This window comes from Pteropus alecto, unplaced genomic scaffold (assembly GCF_000325575.1).
Source record: "Pteropus alecto unplaced genomic scaffold, ASM32557v1 scaffold479, whole genome shotgun sequence".
In the NCBI taxonomy this organism is placed as follows: Eukaryota; Metazoa; Chordata; class Mammalia; order Chiroptera; family Pteropodidae; genus Pteropus; species Pteropus alecto.
In genome coordinates, this window is record NW_006492031.1 from 704,485 (window position 1) to 727,132 (window position 22,648).

A 22,648-nucleotide genomic window follows, 5' to 3' on the forward strand; every position below is an offset into this window, starting at 1 on the left:
AGTTATTTCTCCTCTTTCATTTCTGATTTTATTTATTTGAGTCCTCTTTCTTTTTTCCTTGATGAGTCTGGTTATGAGTTTGTGAATTTTGTTTATTCTTTCAAAGAATCAGCTCTTGGTTTCATTAATCTTTTGTGTTGTTTTTCTAGACTCTATTTTATTTATTTCCACTCTGATCTTTATTATTTCTTCCCTTTGATTCACTTTGGGCTTTGTTTGCTGTTCTTTTTCTAGTTCTTTTAAGTGTAAGGTTAGATTGTTTATTTTAGCTTTTTCTTATTTCTTGAGGTAGATCTGTATTGCTATGAATTTCCCTCTTAGGATTGCTTTATCTGTGTCCCACAGATTTTAAGTTGCTGTGTTTTCATTTTCATTTGTCTCTAGGTATCTTTTGACTTTTCTTGATCTCACTGTTAACCCACTCATTGTATAGTAACATGTTATTTAGCCTCCAAGTATTTGTGTATTTTCCAGTTTTTTTCTTGTAGTTGATTTCTAGTTTCACACCATTATGATTGGAGAAGATGGTTGATATGCTATCAGTATACTTAAATTTATTGAGACTCGTTTTGTGTCCTAACATGTTGTCTATCCTGGAAAATGTTCCATGCTCATTTGAGAAGAATGTATATTTTGCTGCTTTGGGGTAAAATGCTCTGAAAATATCTATTAAATTCATCCGGTCTGATGTGTCTTTTAGGCCCATTAATTCCTTGATGATTTTTTTTTTTTTTGGTCGGGAAGATCTATCCATTGGGGTTAATGGGGTGTTTATGTCTCCTACTACGAGTGTATTATTGTTGATCTCTTCTTTTGTGTCAGACGATTTGTGTATGTAGGTGCTCCTATGTTGATTGCGTATATGTTTACTAGAGTTATGTTTTCTTGATTTATTCTGCCCTTTATCATATGTAATGCCCTTCATTGTCTTTTATTATAGCCTTTGTTTTAAAGTCTATTTATCTGATATATGTATCACTATTCTGGCTTTTTTCTCATTTCCATTTATGTGAAATATCTTATTCCATCTCTCTACTTTCAGTCTTTGTCATTTGTTCTGAAGTAGGTCTCTTGTAGACAGCATATGCATGGGTCTTGTTTCCTTATCCATTTGCCTACCCCATTTCTTTTGATTGGAGCATTTAATCTGTTTACACTTAAAGCGATTACTGATAGGTACATAGTTACTGCCATTTTATTATTTATGTTTGTTATTTCTATTTTCTTTTTTACCCTTTCTCTTTTTACAGAAGTCCCTTTAACATTTCTTGTGATACTGGCTTGTTGGTGATGAATTCCTTAAGTTTTTCCTGTCTGGGAAGCTCTTTATCTCACCTTCCATTTTAATCAAAATCCTTGCTGGGTAGCATATTTGTGTTTGTACATTCTTGTTTTTCATAACTTTGAATATTTCTTGCCAGTCCCTTCTGTCCTGCAAAGTTTCCATTGAAAAATCATCAGACATTCTTATGGGGTACACTTATAAGTAACTAGCTGTCTTTCTCTTGCTGTTTTTAAGATTCCCTCTTTGTTTTTGACTCTTTGGGATTTTAATTACGATGTATCTTGGCGAGGGTTTATTTGAATTCCTCTTGTTTGAGCCTCTTTGTGCTTCCTAAATTTGTATGTCTAATTCCTTTGCCAGGAATGGGAAGTTTTCTGTTACTATTTCTTCAAATAGATTCTCTATCCCTTGCTCTTTCTTCTCTTTCGGGTACTCCTATGATGCGGATATTGTTATGCTTTATGTTGTCCCAGAGGTCTCTTAAACTATCCTCATTTTTTAAAATTCTTTTTTCTTTTTGTTGTTCTGATTGGGTGTATTCTTCTACCTTGTCTTCCAGTTCACTGATTCGATCTTCTGCTTCATCTAATCTATTGTTGAATCCTTCAAGTGTAGTCTTTATTTCAGTTATTGTATTTTCATTTCTGACTGGTTGTTTTTTTTTATGGTTTCTATCTCTTTGTGTAAGTTCTCACTGAGTTCATCTATTCTTCCTCAAAGTTCATTGAGCATCTTTATAATCAATGTTTTGAGCTCTGTATCTAGTGGATTGCTTGTTTCCATTTTGTTTAGTTTTTTTTCTGGAGTTTTGTCCTGTTGTTTCCTTTGATGTGGTTTTTTGTCTCCTCATTTTGGCTGCCTTCCTATGTTTGTTTCCATGTATTAGTCAGATCTGTTTTATTTTCCAGTCTTGGCAGAATGTCCTAATGTAGTAGGTGTTCCATGGGACCCAGTGGCATAGTCGTCTTGGTCATCTGAGCCAGTTGCTCTTGGGTGTCCCTTGTATGTGTCCTCCTGTTGTAATTGAGCTTTGATTGCTTTTTGTATGCCAGTGGGTGGGATTTACCCTCCAGCTGACTGGCTATGAAGACTAGCCCTAACTCTAGTGGACAAGCTGTTTTGCAGAGGCCGACTCTCCGAAGTGTGATTTACTTTAATGGGGCTCTGGTGCCTGCCAAATCCACCCTTTGGGCTTGTCATTTGTGGAATTATTGGGGAGTGCTCTGATGTGGTCTGAAGCCAGCCTCTGGGTGTGTTGGTTCTGGGGCCTCTTGGAAGGGGCTGTGGTGGAGGCCCAGGTCTGCCACTGCCGAGATCAGAGTCACCTGGCAAGAGCTACAAAATGACCTGTGGTTGGTAGCTACCTGTGTTAGGGCTTACAGGTGCCTGAGAGAGGCTATGCTGTTCACTGTGGCCAGTTGCCACTACTGGCAGGCTTGAGGCCTCTTAGCAAGCGGTACAGGGCATGCCAAGGCCAGCCACTGCTTGTTTTAAGTTTGAGTACCTTTGAGAGATTTTAGGAAAGTCTGTATCATGGGCTGAGGCTTATTGCTTATGTGGAATAACCAGTGAAAGAAGTTCAAGTGAAGCGCCTGGGGTCAATGGGGTGGTGGTCTCAAAGAATCACCAGGATGGGGCAAGTGGTGTTAGTCAGGTTAATATAGACTCAGATTTGGTGCCCACCTGCAAGCTGTATTGAGATAGAGCTCAACAAAGGAATAATGGTGCCTGCCAACACTTCAGTCCTGGAGAGCTGCCCCTCCATCTCCCAGTCTGAAGCCAGACAATTTAGTTCCTCTCAATATGTCCCTGGCACTTTTCAAGCTGCTGTTCCTTGGGTGGAGCTTAGGGATCATGTTTATAAGCAAGTGAGTCTGTGCTAAGGCCCTTAAAGAGGAATGCCCGGGATTCCAGTAGCCCTATGTCTCACACGAATGGAGTCCCTGCTGACTTTCATAGCCAGATATTGTGGGGACTCCTCTTCTTGGCTCTGGTGCTTAGGATTGGGGAGTACAGTGTGGGGCTTGGACCCTTTGCATCTCAGTGGGTACCACTGTAGCCACGATACCCCTCTTGATTTTTGACTACCACATGTGAATTTGTGACCAGCCTGTTTCACATCTTGCCCTTCCTACCAGTCTTAATGCGGCTTCTACTGTATATCTTTAGTTATAGAACCTCTATTTAGCTAGTCTTCAGGTGGTTCTCATAGGTGGTTGTTCTATAATTTCATTGTAATTTTGATGTGGTCATGGGAATAGGCAAGCACAGGGTTTACCTACTCTACCACCTTGACTAGAAGGCAGGAATTGCCCTGCAAGACATTGTAATCTCCAATTTAGAGATAGCAAACTGACAGTAGTGCTCCTCAAGGTGGCACATATAGGCTGCCACAGCTGTGATTGAAATCCAGGTGGCCTGATCCCAAAACTTTCCTTTCATAAAACCTCACTGTTCTCTAGATCTCTCACTTAGAATACATAGAAATAGAGGTACTTGCAATAGAAATAAATTAGTAGTAGCCTAAATAGGAGGAAAAATTTTGGAGTGTTGAGTATTGTGAAATGTTGAAATGGTTCGTCATAAGGGTTGGTTATCACTTTCTTTAACCTATTTAAGATTTAAATGACCAGGTTTATTATTCTTGAGTGAATCAAAATTTCATCCTTGAAATGGAACTAGTACTTATTAGAACAACTTTCTATCAAATATTTTTTCTCTTCACCTAGTTCCTTTAACAGCTGCACATTCAGGTTAGCTGTAATTGGCTCTATAATCCAGCTGTAAAGATCCCCAATTCCTGATTGAAAATATAAAGACTAAGTTGTATATTGTTTGGCATCTGAGTTACATGAAACTGATATAACATTTGAATTAAAGCAGCCTCCCTAGTGCTCTCTGTTGCAAATTCCAGCCCCATTAATGAAAGGCTAGCCCAGCGTGCGGTAAGGGTCCTGAAGGCCTGAGCTTTGTGGTCCCCATCCCTGCCAATAGTCTAAGTTTAATGTAAATGGCATCTATCTTCCAGCCTAAGCAGTTGTTCTGGAACAGCGACTGCACACGGCGATGTCGCTGTTTCCGGCGCAACCTTATCCAGTGTGACCCGCGCCAGTGCAAGTCGGATGAGGAGTGCGCCCTGCGCAATGGGGTGCGCGGCTGCTTCAGCACTAAGACATCCTACTGCCTGGCGGCTGGTGGCGGTGTGTTTCGTACCTTTGATGGCGCCTTCCTCCGCTTCCCTGCCAACTGCGCCTTTGTGCTCTCTACCATCTGCCAGAAACTGCCTGACATCTCCTTCCAGCTCATCATTAACTTCGACAAGTGGTCATCCCCCAATCTCACCATCATTTCTCCTGTCTATTTCTATATTAATGAAGAGCAGATTCTCATCAACGACCGGAACACTGTCAAGGTGACAAGCCCATTGCTGATTCTTAAGAAATGTTCCCTGGAACAAGGCATGGCTAGGGGACTGTTTTGTTGTGGTTTTTCCAGATAACCAAGTTTAAGGATAATAGGTTGTTGCTTCATACATACCATACACAGATGACCAGATTTTAAAAATGAAATATAAAGATTTCACAAGGGTAAGGTTGGTTCCCATTTAGTCCTTCATTGACAATTCCAACTTGCAGGAAAGGTACAGTGTCTCAGGGCCATGATGATGGCATGGTGCTAATAGAACTTTAGGTAACAAAATGATCAGTAAATCAGTTTTTATTCTAGATTAATTTACAAAAAGCATCTCATTAGTTTTGAAGAGACTTTAACATTATTCTTGGCTTTGCTCACCTATACAAAGACCTGCTCATTCATCTCTGCAATCCTTCCTAGAAGCTGAGGGAAGGCAAGCATTTCCAAAAATTAAAAAAAATAATAATAATTAATTAAAAAACACCTACCTAAATGAAAACCTGGTGGAGCATCCCCTACTATTAGAAGACCTCATGATAACATAAAAAAATAAAAAAGAAAGAAAACTGAAGCTGAATTTGGTGTATTTTTCTTAAGGTTGGCTTTTCCTTAGGCCAGCTGCTTGGTTTCTTGTGAATCTTAGACCTGTTTATAAATAAATATGAATCTCTAACCTACTCCCATAATTAATATGCCTCTGTGACTTGGATTCCTCCCACCTCTTTCATTTAAGAAGGTAGTCTGCTCTGATGAACTATTGACAGTAACTCCTAGCCTTCCAGCTAAACCAGGCTGCTCACAGTAGATAGACCTGAATAATGGAGTCAGACCCTAATGCTGTGATTACAGCTATGGAGGGACAGGAAGAGAGGCAAGACATACAAATTAACATTTTTTTGGAACTGAGTGTTATTATGTATATCTGCTTTCCACCGTTGGCTCAGATAATTGACTGTATCTTTATTTGAACAGTCATCAAATAGCTGACTGTTTGCCTAAATCTAGAGTTAGGCAAAAGACTGGCAGTATTTTACAGGAAAGGGTTTGAGTTTTAATACTGGTTTTTAACTTCAGTAAAAACTTCTACTGCTTTTGATACCCCAATTCCTTTTGCAAATTGGTTCATATAGACACAACTGTGTTGATCTAGAATCCAGGAACTAGAAAGTGAAAATGACCACCTACGACACCAAAACTGGTATTGTTTTTGAATAAAACACACTAAGCTATCAACATAATAAAGAATCATATTTTTAAAAAGGCTTCCGACTTTTTAGGAAATAAAATTTACTAACTACTTGAAGGAGAATTTTTTTTTTTTGTAAGAATAAGAAAAGCATGTTATGTTCTGTCATAAGGGCTAAGAAAAGAAACTATTATAAAGCAGGAAAATGATGAATGCAGAAAATGCCATGCCTATAGGACCTCTAGGGTGGACTTCCTGTTTGAACCTTATAAGCCAGAAAACAGTAAGTATAGCAGTAGTCCTCAGATTCATTTTAACCATGTTAACTGGTTTATGTTAGAGAAAGTTTTATACAAAAATCCAGCCATTTGTTGTGGGTTATAGTTTTCTAGTTTTTTTTTTTTAATCTCTCTGCCTCCATATTTTGTTTTTTGGGGAGAACTGTGAACAGTAAGATGAATGAGTATCCTTGAACTTTAGGGTAGGGGTCAGCAAACTATAGGATTCAGACATATCTACTTGCTGCCTGTTTTTGTAAACAAAGCTTTACTGGAATACAGCTTCACTCATTTAGTGACATATTGTTTATGGGCTGTTTTCCTGCCATGAGGGCAGAATTGAATAGCAACAGAGATCACAAAATATTTACTATGGCCCTTTACAGTGAGTGTTGCTAACTTCTACTCTAAGGGTCATTTACTTTTTTTTTTTCCTTCAATAGGTGAATGGCACACAAGTGAATGTTCCATTTATAACTGGGTTGGCAACCAAAATCTACAGCAGTGAGGGGTTCTTGGTCATTGACACCAGCCCCGACATCCAGATATACTACAATGGTTTCAACGTCATAAAAATCAGCATCAGTGACAGGCTTCAGAACAAAGTTTGTGGCCTCTGTGGCAACTTCAATGGGGACTTAACTGATGATTATGTGACCTTGAGAGGAAAGCCAGTGGTGAGTAGTGTGGTGCTGGCCCAGAGCTGGAAAACCAACGGCATGCAGAAAAGGTGAGAATTCTAGCCACTAGATTCAGTTGCCCAAATCCTCCTACATCCACAAGAGGTGTTCATAAGGAATGCTTTTTTCATAGCATCATTTCCCTCTCCTACAGAGAACTGAGCCAAAGGTCTAAGGAGTTTTCATTATACAAAGAGGCACATCATAGGCTTCAGTAATTTCTTGACTGGCAGAGGAAGAATCTGAGCTTGATGGTATGACTCTACATTTCCATGCCATCTATCCCGTAGCTAAACAACAGAGTCTGCCCAGGCTTAGAACTCTGAAGCTTTGGCCAGCTGCCCAAGTGGGACCTGGGCACCCCTGCTGGGGCGGGATTCAGAGTTGACTCAGACCCCCGTGCTGGGTCTAATTGTGTGTCTGTGATTCTTACCAGAAGTCTTGGTTGCGGTTGTGAAGGTAGAATTTGTGGGAGTCAAGAAAGCCTTTTAAAATACAGAAGTTACTAAGGTTATTATCAAGGCCCTCTCTGGCCAACTAAGATAGAATGAGCTATACAAGTTATTCCAAAGGTATTTAATTTAGAGCCCCTCTGGGCTATTGAATTATAATTATACCTTTTGGATCTATAGTTATGCTTCTCATTCCTGTGCTTTAACATTCCAAACATCAACTAAATACCCAGTTGTGGAAATGAAACTTCAAAATCCCTTTGACCCTTCTGCAGATGTAAACAGAATAATGTACCATAAGTTAGAATTAAGGGACCCAAAGCTAGAAAGAACATTGGGCAATATCTAATCCAATGTCTTCCTTTTCTGGGTGAAATGGGGGCTAGAATAGAAAGATTTACATGAGGAGGCCCTGTAAGAACCAGGATTAGATTTTAGAATTCCTAATCTGATGCTTTCTCTAAAATGCCATTTATTGGGCCCAAAGTTAGAAAAACAACAACTCTGGACATCTAAGCTATTCTAGGGCTTCCAAAATGAGCAAGATTCAGTTCCTCCTGAGGAATTATGATTCTTTTTGAGCTTTCTTTCCTTTCTTCCTTTCTTTCTTCCTCTATAAACAATTTTAACCTGGCATCAATTTTCTTGTGAGGGTTTTGCTTTTGGTCTCTGATAGCTAAACTAGAACTAGTTTAGAAGCTTTGGACTGCCTTCCAAAGCTTTAATTCTATGAACTGTCATTATTATTATTATAGTAACTATCATTATTGTTTATAATATAATAATAATTGATAAATGTAATCATATATGTATCATATGATATATGATATATGTAATAACTTGGTTACTAACAGGTTATTGTATCAACTACATATCCATCCATTATATGAAAGGTTAATGGTTATAATGTCAATATCTACCTTTGTCTAACACTTGGCTACTAATCCATTATTTTACCCTCATTTATCCCGGTGGTATTAACAATAGAAATGACCTAAATTTCCTAAAGTCACTTAGCCAGTTAGTGTTGGAATCGGCATATTGCACTAACCCTGGGTTAGCAAAAGAGATAACAGACATGGTCTTCACTTCCATTGGAGATCTCAGATGGTTGCTTTTGCTTCACTTAGCCTGACCAAACCTCTTGTTCCCAGCTGCAATGAGCTGCAGTTCTCACAGTATGCAGCCACGTGTGATAACGTGCACATCCAGAAGATGCAGGGTGATGGCTACTGCCTGAAGCTCACGGACATGAAGGGCTTCTTCCAGCCCTGTTATGGGCTACTTGACCCCCTTCCCTTCTACGAGTCCTGCTACCTAGATGGCTGCTACAACCACAAGAAGTTCCAGCTGTGCGGCTCCCTATCTGCCTATGGAGAGTCCTGTCGCTCATTTGGAATCCTCAGCACTGAATGGATTGAGAAGGAGAATTGCTGTAAGAGAATTATTTTATTTCTACAGATCCTTTTCTAAGTTAAAGGAATAACTTTGCTGATTGCATTGCTTTGACTAGTTTGGCTGGCTGGTCTCTATCTTTCCCATAAATCTACTTCCAGAGCTGGAGAGTTGGGAGTTGTGAACTGTAGCAGAGATTTGATGAGGAGCATTTTCAGTGGAAACTCACTCACCTGTAGTTCCTGTTCAGTTATGGAATTTGGAACACCAACTTAGGAAAACAAGATTTTTTGGGTTGGATGAGTACCAGTTTAGTGACTTATGAGGTAGAAGAACAAAATATGGGACTTCTGATTGACTTTAGTTCCCAAACTCATTTCTTTTAAGATGAGTTGGAGCCCAAATCAGAAAGAAGGCATGCAACAAGTTGGCATTGATCTGGAAATATCTTCTTTGTTGAAAGGAAGCTGTAGTTGGATTTGTAAAGGGATTATATATTAAATTGTGATAAAATGAAGGTCTATAGATTTTTATATATTTTTTGTATATATTTTTTCTGTACTCTGATGTTATATCTATTATTCTGTTTGTTCATTCTCTCACTATGTTTATCAAATAGTGGAGCAAATATGTGTGTGTGCATAACATAAATGGTTACTTCGTCCCATTAATGTAGTATGATACTGTGTCCAACAGAATGTGTTCATGTACCTTGACACATACCACTAACCTGTGTGCATACAGGTCCCACCATGAACTGGCCCACCAAGACTGTGCATGCATATCGGGAAATTTGCAGACCAAACCTGACCAAGTATAGTAATTCAGAACCTAAAAAATTTGCAGACCAAACCTGACCAAGTATAGTAATTCAGAACCTAAAAACAATATAGTTAATTAGAATATGCATTCAGTGACTTGAGAAATTCTTAATTCTTAATAGGCGAATTACTAGTCTGTTGGAAATCAATAGATATGCTTAGCTTTGATAACTTTAACATTTTACTCTGTTGTATTAATGAGCAATACTTTAAATAACTTTAAAATTAACTGTTTTGAACTTCAAAAATTGTTTTGAATTTTTTTAAAAAATATTAGTTTTTTTAATCTCAAAATCTCTCTCTGTATAAGGGCGTATCTTATTTACCAATTGGCAGAAAAACCACCATATTTGTAAATGAGGTTTTTTCTTCCTGTGGGCTGTGGCCTCCATACCTTTTCTATTATGCTCTTAGTTTGTTTTCATATTGTGTTAATCAACCATAACATTCACCAAAGGGCTGCTAGTGCTTAGCATTGCTTCAAGTACTGAAAATACTGGGCAAGTGAAAGAGTCTTTATAAGAAAACCTTAAAAATAAGTGTATTTAAATGATGCTGATAGTTTTCATTCAGTCTTCCTTCTAGGAATTAAGACAGGGTGATGTTAAACCATCCCTGTACTCCCACCTATTACAATTAGTAACTTAGCAGAGGGTGTGGCATCTGGAGCTGTGCTACAGCTCCTGTATTTTTTTGTTTCATTTTTAAACTCTTGAAGTTAACTTGCCTCATGCTGGAATTGAACAGTTGTTTCTTTAGCTCTCACTATCATATACCATGATGAACAGGAGTATTATTATATCTTGACAGGGAGAGAGATTCTTTAAAGAAGTGAGTATCTTAAAGAAAATGCTCTCAATTAGTGGTTCTCAAACTGAGAAAATGCTCTCAATTAGTGTTTCTCAAACTGAGATGTTAAAGATTTTGCAGGCGGTCATCTGCTCCAAAAATATTGCTCATAATATGATGATTCTACCTCACATACATTTATATTTTACTTACAGTTTTTCCCTTCTTGGCAAAACAGTACCATTAATCTAAGTCAATGCTTGTGAGTTGTGTGTAGGTTTTTGGTTTATTTTTATAAAATTAATTAGAACTTTATGAGGAAGATAGACCATGAATCAAAAAGACTAGGAAGTCCTGGTTTAAGGGAACTTTCTGGGACTTTACTAGCTCTAAAATTTTCTTTCTTGACAAATATTTGTTGAGCACCTATTATAAGATACTGGGGAATATAGAGACAAATAATTTGGACCTTACTCTTTATAAAGATACAAATGCACCTGATTGTAGTGCAATGTATTAAATGCAGTAATTGTGGTATATCTTGGCAGTTAAGAGTATCTGTGCCTTCCATCTTCACCTGTGTGTGACCTTGGGCAAGTTTTAGCTGTAAAATGGGAGTTAAAATATTTAGCTCACAGAGCATTTGTGAGGGTTGGAGGAAATAATGCAACTAAAGCATGAAGCAGTGTCAAGCCCATAGGAAGAGCCCAATACTTAGCTGTTGTAATTATTTCCTGGGAGGTTGCCCTGTCTGTTAATTTGTGGCTGCCATCTGACTATCACCAAATCCAACAAAGTGGCAAATCCAGAGTGCCACCACATGCTACTGTGTGTTGGTGTGAAAATGAAGTTGTGCATGTTTCTGTTTGTTTTCCTTTTTAGCAGGAGTGGTCGAAGATCCCTGTGTGGGGGCAGACTGTCCCAACCGAACCTGTGAGATGGACAATGGAGGAGAGTTGTGTGGCTGCATCGAGCCTCCCCCCTATGGAAACAGTGAGTGACATTTGCTACCCCCTACTGCAGACAGGCCCAATGGGACAGGCCTGGTAACCACGTAGAAAAGCTCCAAGATTGGAGCCCACACACCCTGTGATGTAAGTTAGAAACCCAAATAGCAAAGGTTTAATGAGCATTTAAACAGAACAAAGAAGCAATCTAAACACTTTATAGTAGGCTAATGTTCATTTTCTCATTGCTACGTCTTTTCCTGCAGTAAATTATAACACAAATTTGTACATGAATGGAATCAGCAATTTCCACCTGAGGCCACATTCAACATCAGAGAGATCCAAACTGATCTTTTAGACTTATAGAGAAGGAAGGTGGTTTGACGAAAACATGAAAGAATCAGGATGGGAATACTTTAAGACTCCTTTAAAACCAGCTTTATCTGGCCTCACTTTTTGGTGGGTCCTGAAGAAACAGCTGAAATGTTTGAAGCAAACAATAACCAACTAGGACTCCAGGTTCTGTTCCTAACACTGCCTGCTTATAATAGGAGTACATACCCGTGATGTCACTTGAAGGAGAATTTTACCTCTTGGTTCCATGCTCTTGCCTGAACCAAGTAACTCAGAAGGCATGTGCTAAATTTAACATCATTAGAGAGTGGAATGGAAGCCTAATTGACTAAAAGACTCCATAGGAGGGGACAATATGTGCTGTTTAAGCAGATAAAAGTGTTTTTCTTTGTTTCTATAGTGCTCATTAGCCTTTGTTTATGTACTCACAGAAAATGTCAATTAGTGCATCACCATTTCAGAAAACAAGAGCTACTAGTGCTCACCTGGGAATCAGCTGAGGATTTGAGGTAGCGTGGCTAGTGCTGCTCTTGCTTGGGGCATATTCTTTAGCCAAGACACAGTGAGCCAGGTGTGGTATGTAGCTCAGGAAAAGCAGCTACCACTAAAGTGTGGAGGGTGGGGGGAGGGAGTCCTGGTTTATAAAAAAAAGACAAAAGACACTTTATTATTATTTTCATCTATTAGAAAAATAGATGTAATATCCCAGTTATTGCTTTGAATGAATTCATGTACTCATTTGGTTTGATCAAAGCTTAGTTAGAAATGCCACAGCCTTTGCGCAAAAATCATTAGCCTTTTCTAAAGGAAACTAATGGATGCCTTTCCTTGACTTCTGCATCGAGACTGACTTGCCTTTTGTAATAACTTTCCTACAGACTCACATGACATTATTGATGCAGAGGTGACCTGCAAGGCATCCCAGATGGAAGTGTCCATATCTAAGTGCAAACTCTTCCAGCTTGGTTTTGAGAGAGAGGGTGTAAGAATCAATGACAGACAGTGCACTGGCATTGAAGGGGAAGATTTTATCTCCTTTCAGATCAACAACACCAAAGGGAATTGTGGAAACATTGTTCAGGTGAGAAACTGTGGGCCAGAAAGGACACCTAGCAGAGATAGTGACTTTACAAGTGTTTGCACATTGCTTGTCCTTAAAGCCAACTTCAGAGTAAGCCATTTAGAAATATCCTTGCAAAACAGCAAAAGGCATATATGAAATGAAAGACACAAAGGAGAATGGTCATTTGGTGCTAAGTGGTTGATTGAACTGAAAGAGCGTGATAGGTAAGGTGCTTCTTTCCTTGGTTTGCACTGTCTGTTGTCATCCTTTGCCCCATACATTGACAAATTTCTGTTACCTCTCATGTTTCATGTTTCTGTTGTTCTTCCACATAAATACAGCTGGGTTCAGCTATATGGGGGGACAACAGTGTCCCAATTTATAGGTTAGCAAAGCCTCTTGCTTCTCTTCTTCCTGATCCTTTGCACTCTTTTTTTTTTTTTTTGATAACTGTTTTTATTCATTAACACTTTTATCAGGGAGAAAAAGGAGTAAGAAGATGAAACTTGCATTTGTTAATTTTGATATTTGTGGGCATGTCTAGTAAAAGATTTGGTAGAGGAGAGATTTTGAATTAAGAGTTAAAAAAGAAGACTTATATTAGCTCATGATGGCAATTCTTTATGCTGTCCCATGCATAGGTTCCCACGGATAACTGGGGGGTTGGTTGTAGTTAGAATTCATTAAAATGCCCTGTATAGGCATCTAAGGTTATCAGACTAAAGGGTGCTGTGGACATCTGTTGTAATATTTTTTTTTCTATTTTTTTAAATAAATACTAAGGCTAGCTCCATACTGATTTATATTAGCCTGTGGGTTAAATACAGAATAAAGCAATTTCTCCACTTTCAGGGCGTGGGTTCTAAATGCAAGCCACATACTCCTAGATTTAATGATTTCTGACCTCCCTTTGCTCTGCAGTCCAATGGCACACATATCATGTATAAAAACACAATTTGGATCGAAAGTGCCAACAACACTGGCAACATCATCACTAGGGACCGGACAATCAATGTGGAATTTTCGTGTGCTTATGAGCTGGATATCAAGATCTCCTTAGACTCTGTCGTGAAGCCTATGCTAAGGTAAAGAATCTCATGGGCTATGTGCAGGACTTTGTCTCTTCTTTGACAGTTAAGGTTAGCATAATCAAAATTGCTAGCTTTTATCTTTGAAGCACTAGGGGAAAAATCATATTTTTTTGCACTTAAATGCCTTAGACTAGCACTGTTCAATAAAACTTTCTGCAATGATGGAAATGTTCTATATCTGTATTATCCAATATTATAGCTATATATATAGCCATTGAGCACTTAAAATGTGGCTGGGGGTGCTGAGGAGTTGAATTATTAATTTAATTTAATTATTTAATTTTAATTGCCACATGTGTCTATTAAAATTGGACAGTGCAGCCTTAGACTTTACTACTATTTGCTTTGCCTTCACTCTGTATTTTCAGCTTAAAAAATGGTATTTCAGCTTAAATAATTGTTTAGTGTTCTCCACATCATGATTTTTTCCCTTTTAGTGTCATTAACCTGACGGTTCCAACCCAAGAAGGCAGCTTTACCACAAAGATGGCACTCTACAAAAATGCCTCCTACAAACATCCTTACCGCCAGGGTGAAGTGGTATTGACTACTCGAGATGTACTGTATGTAGGGGTTTTTGTGGTCGGAGCCGATGCCACACATTTGATCCTGACACTGAACAAATGCTATGCAACCCCCTCACGTGACAGTAATGATAAACTCCGATACTTCATCATTGAAGAAGGGTGGGTAGCCTCTTATTAAGGATAATCTTAGAGCCTTTAGTATAATATTAGTCTATATCATTTTTTAGAGATGAAAATGGGAATTAATATTTGTTGACTACCTACAGGGCCAGCATCTTGCATCTATGAACTATCAAATTCTCATAACAACCTATAAGGTAGGTAGTCTAAGCCTCATTTTATAGATGAAAAGGCTGAGGCTTAGTGAGAGCAAGCAACTTGCTTAAAGTCACATAGTAATTTAGTGGTAGATCCCCAAGGCCATGCGGCATTAACTACAAAAATATTCTCAGTGTGATCAAAGAGGGGATTCTGTCCTGCATACTTTGAATTTCAATTTGAGAGAAATATGGATCATCTGCAAATGAAAAGATATAATGAGCATAACTAAAGATTGGTGACTATTAAAATCAAAAAAGAATTAGAATAATAGCTTACAAAATCAAAGAGTTTCTTTTTACTCACAACTGTATGCCCAGCACTTAGTATATTTTCTGAAATATTATGGTGATGAAACAGAATGTATTGAATGAATAAAAAAGAAGAAAAGACTATAGACCAAATAACAACAATGATAATTATCTTTATTTTTTAAAATCACTGGGTTATGTCCAGCAACAATAATTCTTTTTTTAAAAAGCTTTATTTCATTTATTTCATACATAGTTTATATGCAATAAAATGTACTTGCTTTAAGTGTAAAATTAAATGATTTTTAGTAAATTTACAAGAGGAGTGCAACCATCACCATGATCTAATTTTAGAACATTTCCATAACCCTAATGCAATAATTCTTAAAGCAAATGACTATATCAATCAAAGTTTTTTCTATTAGATGTGGTAGAGACTAATTCTACCTTAGCTTGTGCAAAAAACAAAGCATTTAATGATTACAAAACCAAATCACAGAAGTGGACATGGCCTCAAGGATGATTGGATCCAGGGAGCTAGATGTTATCAATTCTCTCCCCATCCCCTGCTCTGTCCCTTGTCTCTGTCTCTGTCTTTCTCTGTCTCTCTCAGTCTCTTTCTGTCTCTGTCTCTGTCTCTGTGTCTGTCTCTATCATTGATTTCATTAGATACTGGCAATCCTAGACTTGCATTCTTACAGCATTGTAATTACCAAGGAGTGAGCATTTCTTCTAATTCCAACTCAGAGATACCTTGGAAAGGAATATGATTAGTTTTTCTCATATTACTGCTTTTCCTTTGTTTGTATGGGATGAAACATAAAAATCCCTGGTGTCTGGGAGAAGAAAGTTCTTCCTAACCTTCTTAGGGTCTCTGGCTGGGTCTAAAAATTAAATGGACAAAGACAAATTACAGAAGAAAAACATCCAAATTTATTTAATATATTTTATGTGACATAGGAGCTTTCATAGGGAAGTGAAGACCCAAACAAATGGTTAAACCTGAGTGTTTTATGCTAGGTTTGGTGAAGAGTGGACACTCATGGATCAGAATGATAGGTCAAAGTGTGTGAAGAGATTGTAGTGAACTGGGGAAACTTGGCAAGGCCCATTTGTTCACTTTCTTCTCTGAGTCCCTTTGTGTTTGGAGACAAGGATGCTCCTTTCCTCCAGGTATGGGGGAACATCTCTCACATTGTGGAGAGCAGGTTGTAAGCTGGCAAGGTTCTTGCAATCTGTGAGGCCAACCAAAGGTTGCCTCGCCTCCACAAATCCTCCTAAGAATGGGAAGGAGGAACTGATCGGAGAACAATGCAGGTGCTGAAATGCAAATGATTTTAGTAGGAGGTGGAGGTTGGGTGGGGATTATCTCATTTTAGCCAGCAAATGTATGCTCTTGTATAAAAGCAACTTGCAAAAATAAAGTCGCTCTCTATTCCATCATCAGTGGATATTGGGCCTCCCGATCCCAGCTTTCTGTCTTCTTTCTTTTCTCAATCTCCCACCATTTCCACTCAGGATTATTTTCCAGGGCTGTGCTGGATGTGGCAGGATTTACCACTTTCTGGATGCGGCATCACATTAAGATTTTTTGACCTTTTTCAGGTGAAAAGGGTCAGGGAGGAAGTCAGAATGACCTTCCCACTTCTGACATTTTCTCAACTCATTTACCTTAAAGTATTCAATATGCCAAGGTGCCAGATTTGGGAGCAGTGTGTCCTAGGTCAACACTATGTAATTAACTTTAAGGTCGAATGGAAAAGAATGGTTCATCCAAAGAAGAGTATGGTTCTGGGCAGACAAACAATAAATATTCACCATTTTGCAGATGAAACAGGCACAGAGAGGTTAGGTACACAGCTAAGCCAAGGCCACTCAATGAGTGAAGAGCAGAGGAAGGATCCCTCCAGGTATCAGGACACACTGACTCCTGAACTAGCCAGGCCTGGCTCATGGCATGGGTTGCTGAGGCATACTGTGGAATTTTCAGCAAAGATCTCACTAAGGCATTTGACTTTCTATATTGGTGTTTAGCTTCCTCAGAGACAAAGGGGAGGACTTGGTGACTACTTGGTGTCTTGCAGGCCTAGTTGCTTAAGCTAATGTCATAGTTCTCCTTTTTTCTGTGTGTCTTTTCTCCCCTTCCTTCCTTCCCTTCCTCTTTTCTCCACCTGTCTTCCCAAAGTGAAAAGGCTAAAATCTGAGCCACTATACAAATGCAAACCCAAGTGATATGGCTGTGCCTCCTTTGAAGGTCACTGTGGCACTGAGCATTTTTAAAATAGTAGTTAATAGACTTGACTCTGAGAAAGAGTGAGTCAATAAGCATGTTCATAAATCTCAGCTTTCCCCAGAGTTTGAATAAGGGCCTTCAAATTAAACTATTGTTAGGTGTAAAGTGATTTTGTCATGTGGGAGAATTTTAATTCATGAGTCCTTCTGACCTTTCTTGGAGGGATGTAGATATTGTTTTTTTCCAATGAACTTGCAGGAAAACTGATGCTCAATGCTGAATGAGTGAGCAGCAAAATGGGTCCACCTCAGAATTTGGGGGGATCATCTGTTCCTCTCCAGCTATGTAGAGGGCAGAGGTGGCACCAGCATTAGTGACTCAGAGTTCTGGGGTCAAGCAGGTCACTTCTCTTTTCTCTTCATATGCCCAGACAAAGGAAAGGACGATTCTTCCTCTGAGAATGGACAAAAGATCTAGTGCTTGTTTTGTTTGCTCACACTAAGGCAGGTGTCCAGACAGCCTGTCCCTGATTCTCTGAGCCCCTTCCTTCTGCTCCATGATCTTCGAATACTTAAACCTTAAATCATCTTTCTGGGAGTTTGGAGATCTGGGTTAGAGAGAAAGTCTGTCTGAAGATCATGGGCAGTGAACATTTTAGAATCTTTAAACCAATTTAGATTATTCAAATGAGTAACAGCAACAAGAAACAACATGACAAGTAAGTTTTTGTTTCAAAGCATTTAAGAGACTATTGCCTTGAAGACTAATTTAAACTTAATAGGTGTGGGAATGCTGAAGGATTACTTTAAGTTTTAATTTTCTATTCAACTAAGCTATTAATTCTGTGGGCTAGGAGAAAGGAAGATAGGAAAAAGAGTCACCCTTTTTATCTTTATCAGTTTAAAGAACTTCTTGGCTCTTATGAGCCACCCTTGACCATGGCAGCACGATTCATTCATTCACTAATGCATTCACCCAAAAGAGATTTTTAAACACTTACTACATGCCATGCAGTGTGTTGGAGACATAGTGAGGATTATGATTTGATTCTTGCACTCTAAGGGCTCAACAGGGTGCTGTTGGCAAATCCAGGAAAAGCCACTTATTTCTGATTGGTCAGGACAGGACTAGGGGATATTTGTAAGGTGGATGGGGGACATAGACTGGTATTAGAGAAAAAGCAGAATTCATTCATGAGAACAAGTGCAAGAAAACTTCCAGTGGGGAAATTATTATGTGAAAAGAGTCTGGGGCATAAGAGACTATGATACATTTGGGGAACTACATAATGGAGGCAAGTTATCTGTGCCTGAAGGAGGGCTGCAGGTGTCATTGCTTATTGGCTCAACACTACAAAAAAGTGGTGGGGGGAGGTGAGGAAAGAGACAGTCACTTAAATCAGAGCAGTTCTTCAGCTTGGCTGTTCTTCATTTTCCTCCTGCTCCCATCTATTTCAACATGTGGGAAGAGGGATAAGGTTTGGATCAGGATCCCCTCCCTAAATTGGTAATTAACTTAAGAAACTACAGAAGATGTAATTTTGCACTTGTTAGACTAATATCAGTAAAACACAGCATTTTGAGTGGCAGAATGAGGAACTGGAGCCGAGGGAAGCTGAGCGCTGCCCCTACAGTTGTTTTGTTTTTAGTTGCAGTTAGACTATTAATTAAAGGTGCTATCTGATGCTTTTAAAACTAACTATGTAAATATAAAGGAATAATAATAAATGACAAATTCACACAGTGCAGAAATTACTTTCAAATGCAAAGGCATTTTTACCATTAGCAATGGTTTTATATGAAATATGAAAGTGTGAAGCAAAGATTCTAATTTTTTTTTTCGTAATAGGTGTCAGAACATTAAAGATAATACCATTGGCATTGAAGAGAACGGTGTCTCCCTAACCTGTCGCTTTCATGTCACAGTCTTCAAGTTCATTGGGGATTATGATGAAGTTCATATTCACTGTGCAGTGTCACTCTGCGATTCAGAGAAGTATTCTTGTAAAATAGTAAGTGTGAAAAGTAAATGCTTAGCCTTATTTCTTGCTGCCCCAGTTTTCTCAGCAAATGAAAGGATCTATGTGACTCTGTAGAGTTCTTTAGGTCTCACACCACCTGGAAGTGGCTGAATTAGAACCATCTTCAGATGCTTAGGAGTAGCAGTCATCTTTGGTAGCACAATAAGAAAGAACATAGTGGAATGATGTCCATTTACTCTTCTTCCCTATCTCTGAAGCATCAGTCTGTCATTGGAGTAACACTGGATTAGGGTTTCTCAAACCTCAGAACTATTTCCATTTTGGACCAAGTCAGTCTTTGTTGTGGGGACTGTTCTGTGCATTGTAGGACATTTAGCAGCATCCCTGCCTCTACCCATTAGATGCTAGTGGCACCTCCCCCACTAGTTGCAACACCCAAAAATGTCACCTGACACTGCCAGTTGTCCCTTGCATGGGGCAGGGGTGCAAAAGTGGCCCTTTGAGAATCACTACAGCAGAGTCTCAAGAAACCAAGCCACCTGAATCTGAAGTGAACAGTGGGGTCATGTTCTACTCCACTATAGAAGCAAACTGCTAGGCTCAGGATGTAGCTTATCTAGGTTTTCTTTAGACAGGAATTGTTCTACAGAACATCCAGGGACACACTAGAGTTGTGGAAGCTCTGGAGGGGCTGGCGGGATGAAATTGCAAACCAATCATGTCTTCCATGCCAGATGGACATCCCTCCACATATGGCTAATGTTGCTAAGATTTTATTGCACTGGTCCTTGGGTCCTCAAGCTTTAACATTCCAGCTTTCTGCTTATCCCATGTTTTCAGAATAGAGATGTGAATTATGGTCAGGGTTACTTACACATGCTACTGCAAACATTACTATCTGATAAGATACAATAATGCTCATTGCTGGGAAGGGAAGCTCTTTGAATCTACTTCTAGTGTGGAGAATATATTTAATTCTCTTCAATATAAAGCCTAGAGTCACAGTGGACTCAGTGATCAAGAAGTCATTCGTTCTAATTAATCTGAGCAATGACAGAACTTGGGGCTGGAACCACTGCCTCTTTGGAGGTGGAAACATGGTGAAGAATAAGTTATCAGCTTAATTATGTGAAGTTTTCCCTCCGGTGTTCTGTCTTTCAGACCTGCCCGCAAAATTCCAGGATTGCTGCAGATTATGCCAAAGAACCTAAAGAACAGATCATTTCAGTTGGACCTATTAGAAGAAAAAGTATGTATATTCCCTAAAACAGACTATAAATTATTAAAACAGTGAGATTTTAAGACTTGAGCTAACTCTTGCCTGTGTTTCACCTATGAGGTGAATCTGATGAATGAGGAGGTTAAAGACACCAGTCTGAGAAGACTGCCCACTTCATAATGAAATCTTTTCCTTGACTATGAAAAACTCACAATGACACTTTTCTTTTTTCTCTCCTCTCTTTAAAGCCTTGCCCTTAGATATGAGTTGAAGAGTTGAATTGTCAGAAGTTAATTTTACCAACTACTCTTTTTTAGGACTGGACTGGTGTGAGGACAATGGAGGGTGCGAGCAGATTTGCACAAGCCGGGTAGAGGGGCCTCTGTGTAGCTGTGTGACAGGAACCCTGCAGGAGGACGGCAAGAGCTGCAGAGGTAGACATACCTCCCATTCAGGGCAAGCAGCTGGGGCACAGGAAGATCTTTACACTGAGAAGGAGAAATTCATAACTGAGGCCCACTGAGTCACTGACCCATGGAAATTCAGAAATTAAGAAAGAAAGATGGAAACAATTTTGTTTTTCTTTAAACCTTTGGATCCTTGCTCTTTTATCTAAAAGATGAAGGTGATTTTAAAAAAAAATAAGTTATCCATCTATTTAAGGACCAAATATTGGTTTTAAATTTGTCTGTCAAGTCTACTAGGCTGTGGTTGGGATTGGAATGTTTGATCCAACCAACAAGATTTCCTGCAGTAGCCTTTAGTACATGGTCTCCCCGGTGCCCACTGAGGTTTGCAGGAGCCTTCCGAAGGTTGCTGCCCCAGTCAGGGCCATATGGATAAAGTGGGTTCTCGGCAATGTAGTTTCCTTTATTCAGTTAAGAACTGCAAAAGTGATCTCTAGCAAACAGGTTTTTTTTTTTTTTTTTTTCCATATGCCTTACAATGTTCCTTTCTGTTCACAGCCTCTAATACCTCCATCGAACTTCAAGTTTGGATGCTTCTTCTCATCATGACCCAGATTTCATTATGGCATTTTGTCTATAAATTAGGCATGACCTCATAATTAACTCAAGGTTGCTATATAAAGTACTGTAATTTACTTACTTCAATTCCCTGTAGAATAAAAGGTGTGTGCCCTTAAGTCAAAACCTATTTGAAAGTGACCAGCATCTCAAAACAACGCCACCTGCCTCAAATGATCTGGAAAAGAGCGAGATTCCAAGCTCCTCTTTCAAAGTACACAACAGGGCTTCTAAAAGCCAGCTGTGGAAAGCATGTAATCTGGCCTAAAATTTCCAAACAGTTGACACTAGAAACTTTGGTTCACATGAATTACCACTAGAGGGGGATAAAAATCTAGTTAGAAAAGTCTAGCTGGAAATCTGACCAGAGAAGTCTGTCGAACCACTGCTGTTTCTGGATCATAGTTTTTATAAAAGAGACGGCCTGTGGAACAATATTGAGGAGCAAGTGACTAGGAGGTTTGACTCTCTCTAAGGAATCTTTCCAGAGTTTGGAAGTGTCTGATCTATGATATGCGTATGTTGCTCTCTTCTCTTTATGACGAATTTCTTCCCTATCTCCATGTCCTTCATCTTTGCCAGGAAGCTTGGTCACTGGGTATATTGTTTGCAGACCTACAGACCCCTGCCCCTCATCCTGTCCCCTTAGATCCTATTCCTTCTCTTTTACAAATCAACCAAATAATTTTAAATGTGTTTTGTGCCTAAATAAACTTTTTGTTCAAGTATTCTCATTACTTGGTGGCTGGAATCATTCTTAGTGCATACCAAATAGCATGCTCTGATTTTAAAAATGAAGCAGGAGCAGTAATAATTGCACCAGGTCTGTACTGCTAGACAGAGCTTGAATGCATTTTGTTATATGACTGTTCGCGTGTACTTACACAGCATTAGTAGGGCAATAAGAGGCTGTAGAAGAGAAGTAGGCAGGGTTCTCTTTTGTAAGTAGTATATAAGCACATATTTTCTATAATTAACTATAAAATGGAGGGCCTGCAAAATAAATCCCTGGAATGACTCTTTTTAAAGGTTATAAATGAGTTAAAATCTACATTACAAGAAATACTTCAAATTTATTTTGAAGTTGTTTAGATTTAAGCTGATGATAATTTTGAATTTTTCTGGGAACTCTGTGAAAAGCTGAGCAGAAATTCTTAGTGTCCTTGACCATGGGTATGGATACAATTACAGTTATCTTACAGTATGGGTGTAAAGGCACCCACACTGCATGTCATTGGGTTGAAGCAGTGTGATATAGAATGAGCTGCTTTGTTTTCCCAGCCCTCTGAGAGTGTCAAGAAATTCTAGCTTGTCTTGGCAGTCACACATGCTATGTGGC

At 39.0% G+C, this 22,648-nt stretch overlaps 1 protein-coding gene across 1 annotated transcript in view; it reads left to right on the top strand.

Annotated features, from left to right (window-relative positions):
• The window catches only part of TECTA (tectorin alpha), a 65,120-nt gene extending 43,770 nt beyond the window's left edge, over positions 1 to 21,350 (top strand). The window contains exons 13-23 of the mRNA XM_006925244.1: positions 4,314 to 4,697; positions 6,607 to 6,893; positions 8,426 to 8,730; positions 11,183 to 11,293; positions 12,480 to 12,682; positions 13,586 to 13,749; positions 14,193 to 14,441; positions 18,933 to 19,095; positions 20,227 to 20,314; positions 20,602 to 20,718; positions 21,250 to 21,350. Coding sequence (XP_006925306.1) covers positions 4,314 to 4,697; positions 6,607 to 6,893; positions 8,426 to 8,730; positions 11,183 to 11,293; positions 12,480 to 12,682; positions 13,586 to 13,749; positions 14,193 to 14,441; positions 18,933 to 19,095; positions 20,227 to 20,314; positions 20,602 to 20,718; positions 21,250 to 21,350 — 2,172 coding nt within the window. The remainder of the gene's footprint in view (positions 1 to 4,313; positions 4,698 to 6,606; positions 6,894 to 8,425; positions 8,731 to 11,182; positions 11,294 to 12,479; positions 12,683 to 13,585; positions 13,750 to 14,192; positions 14,442 to 18,932; positions 19,096 to 20,226; positions 20,315 to 20,601; positions 20,719 to 21,249) is intronic.
• The last annotated feature ends 1,298 nt before the right edge of the window (positions 21,351 to 22,648 follow it).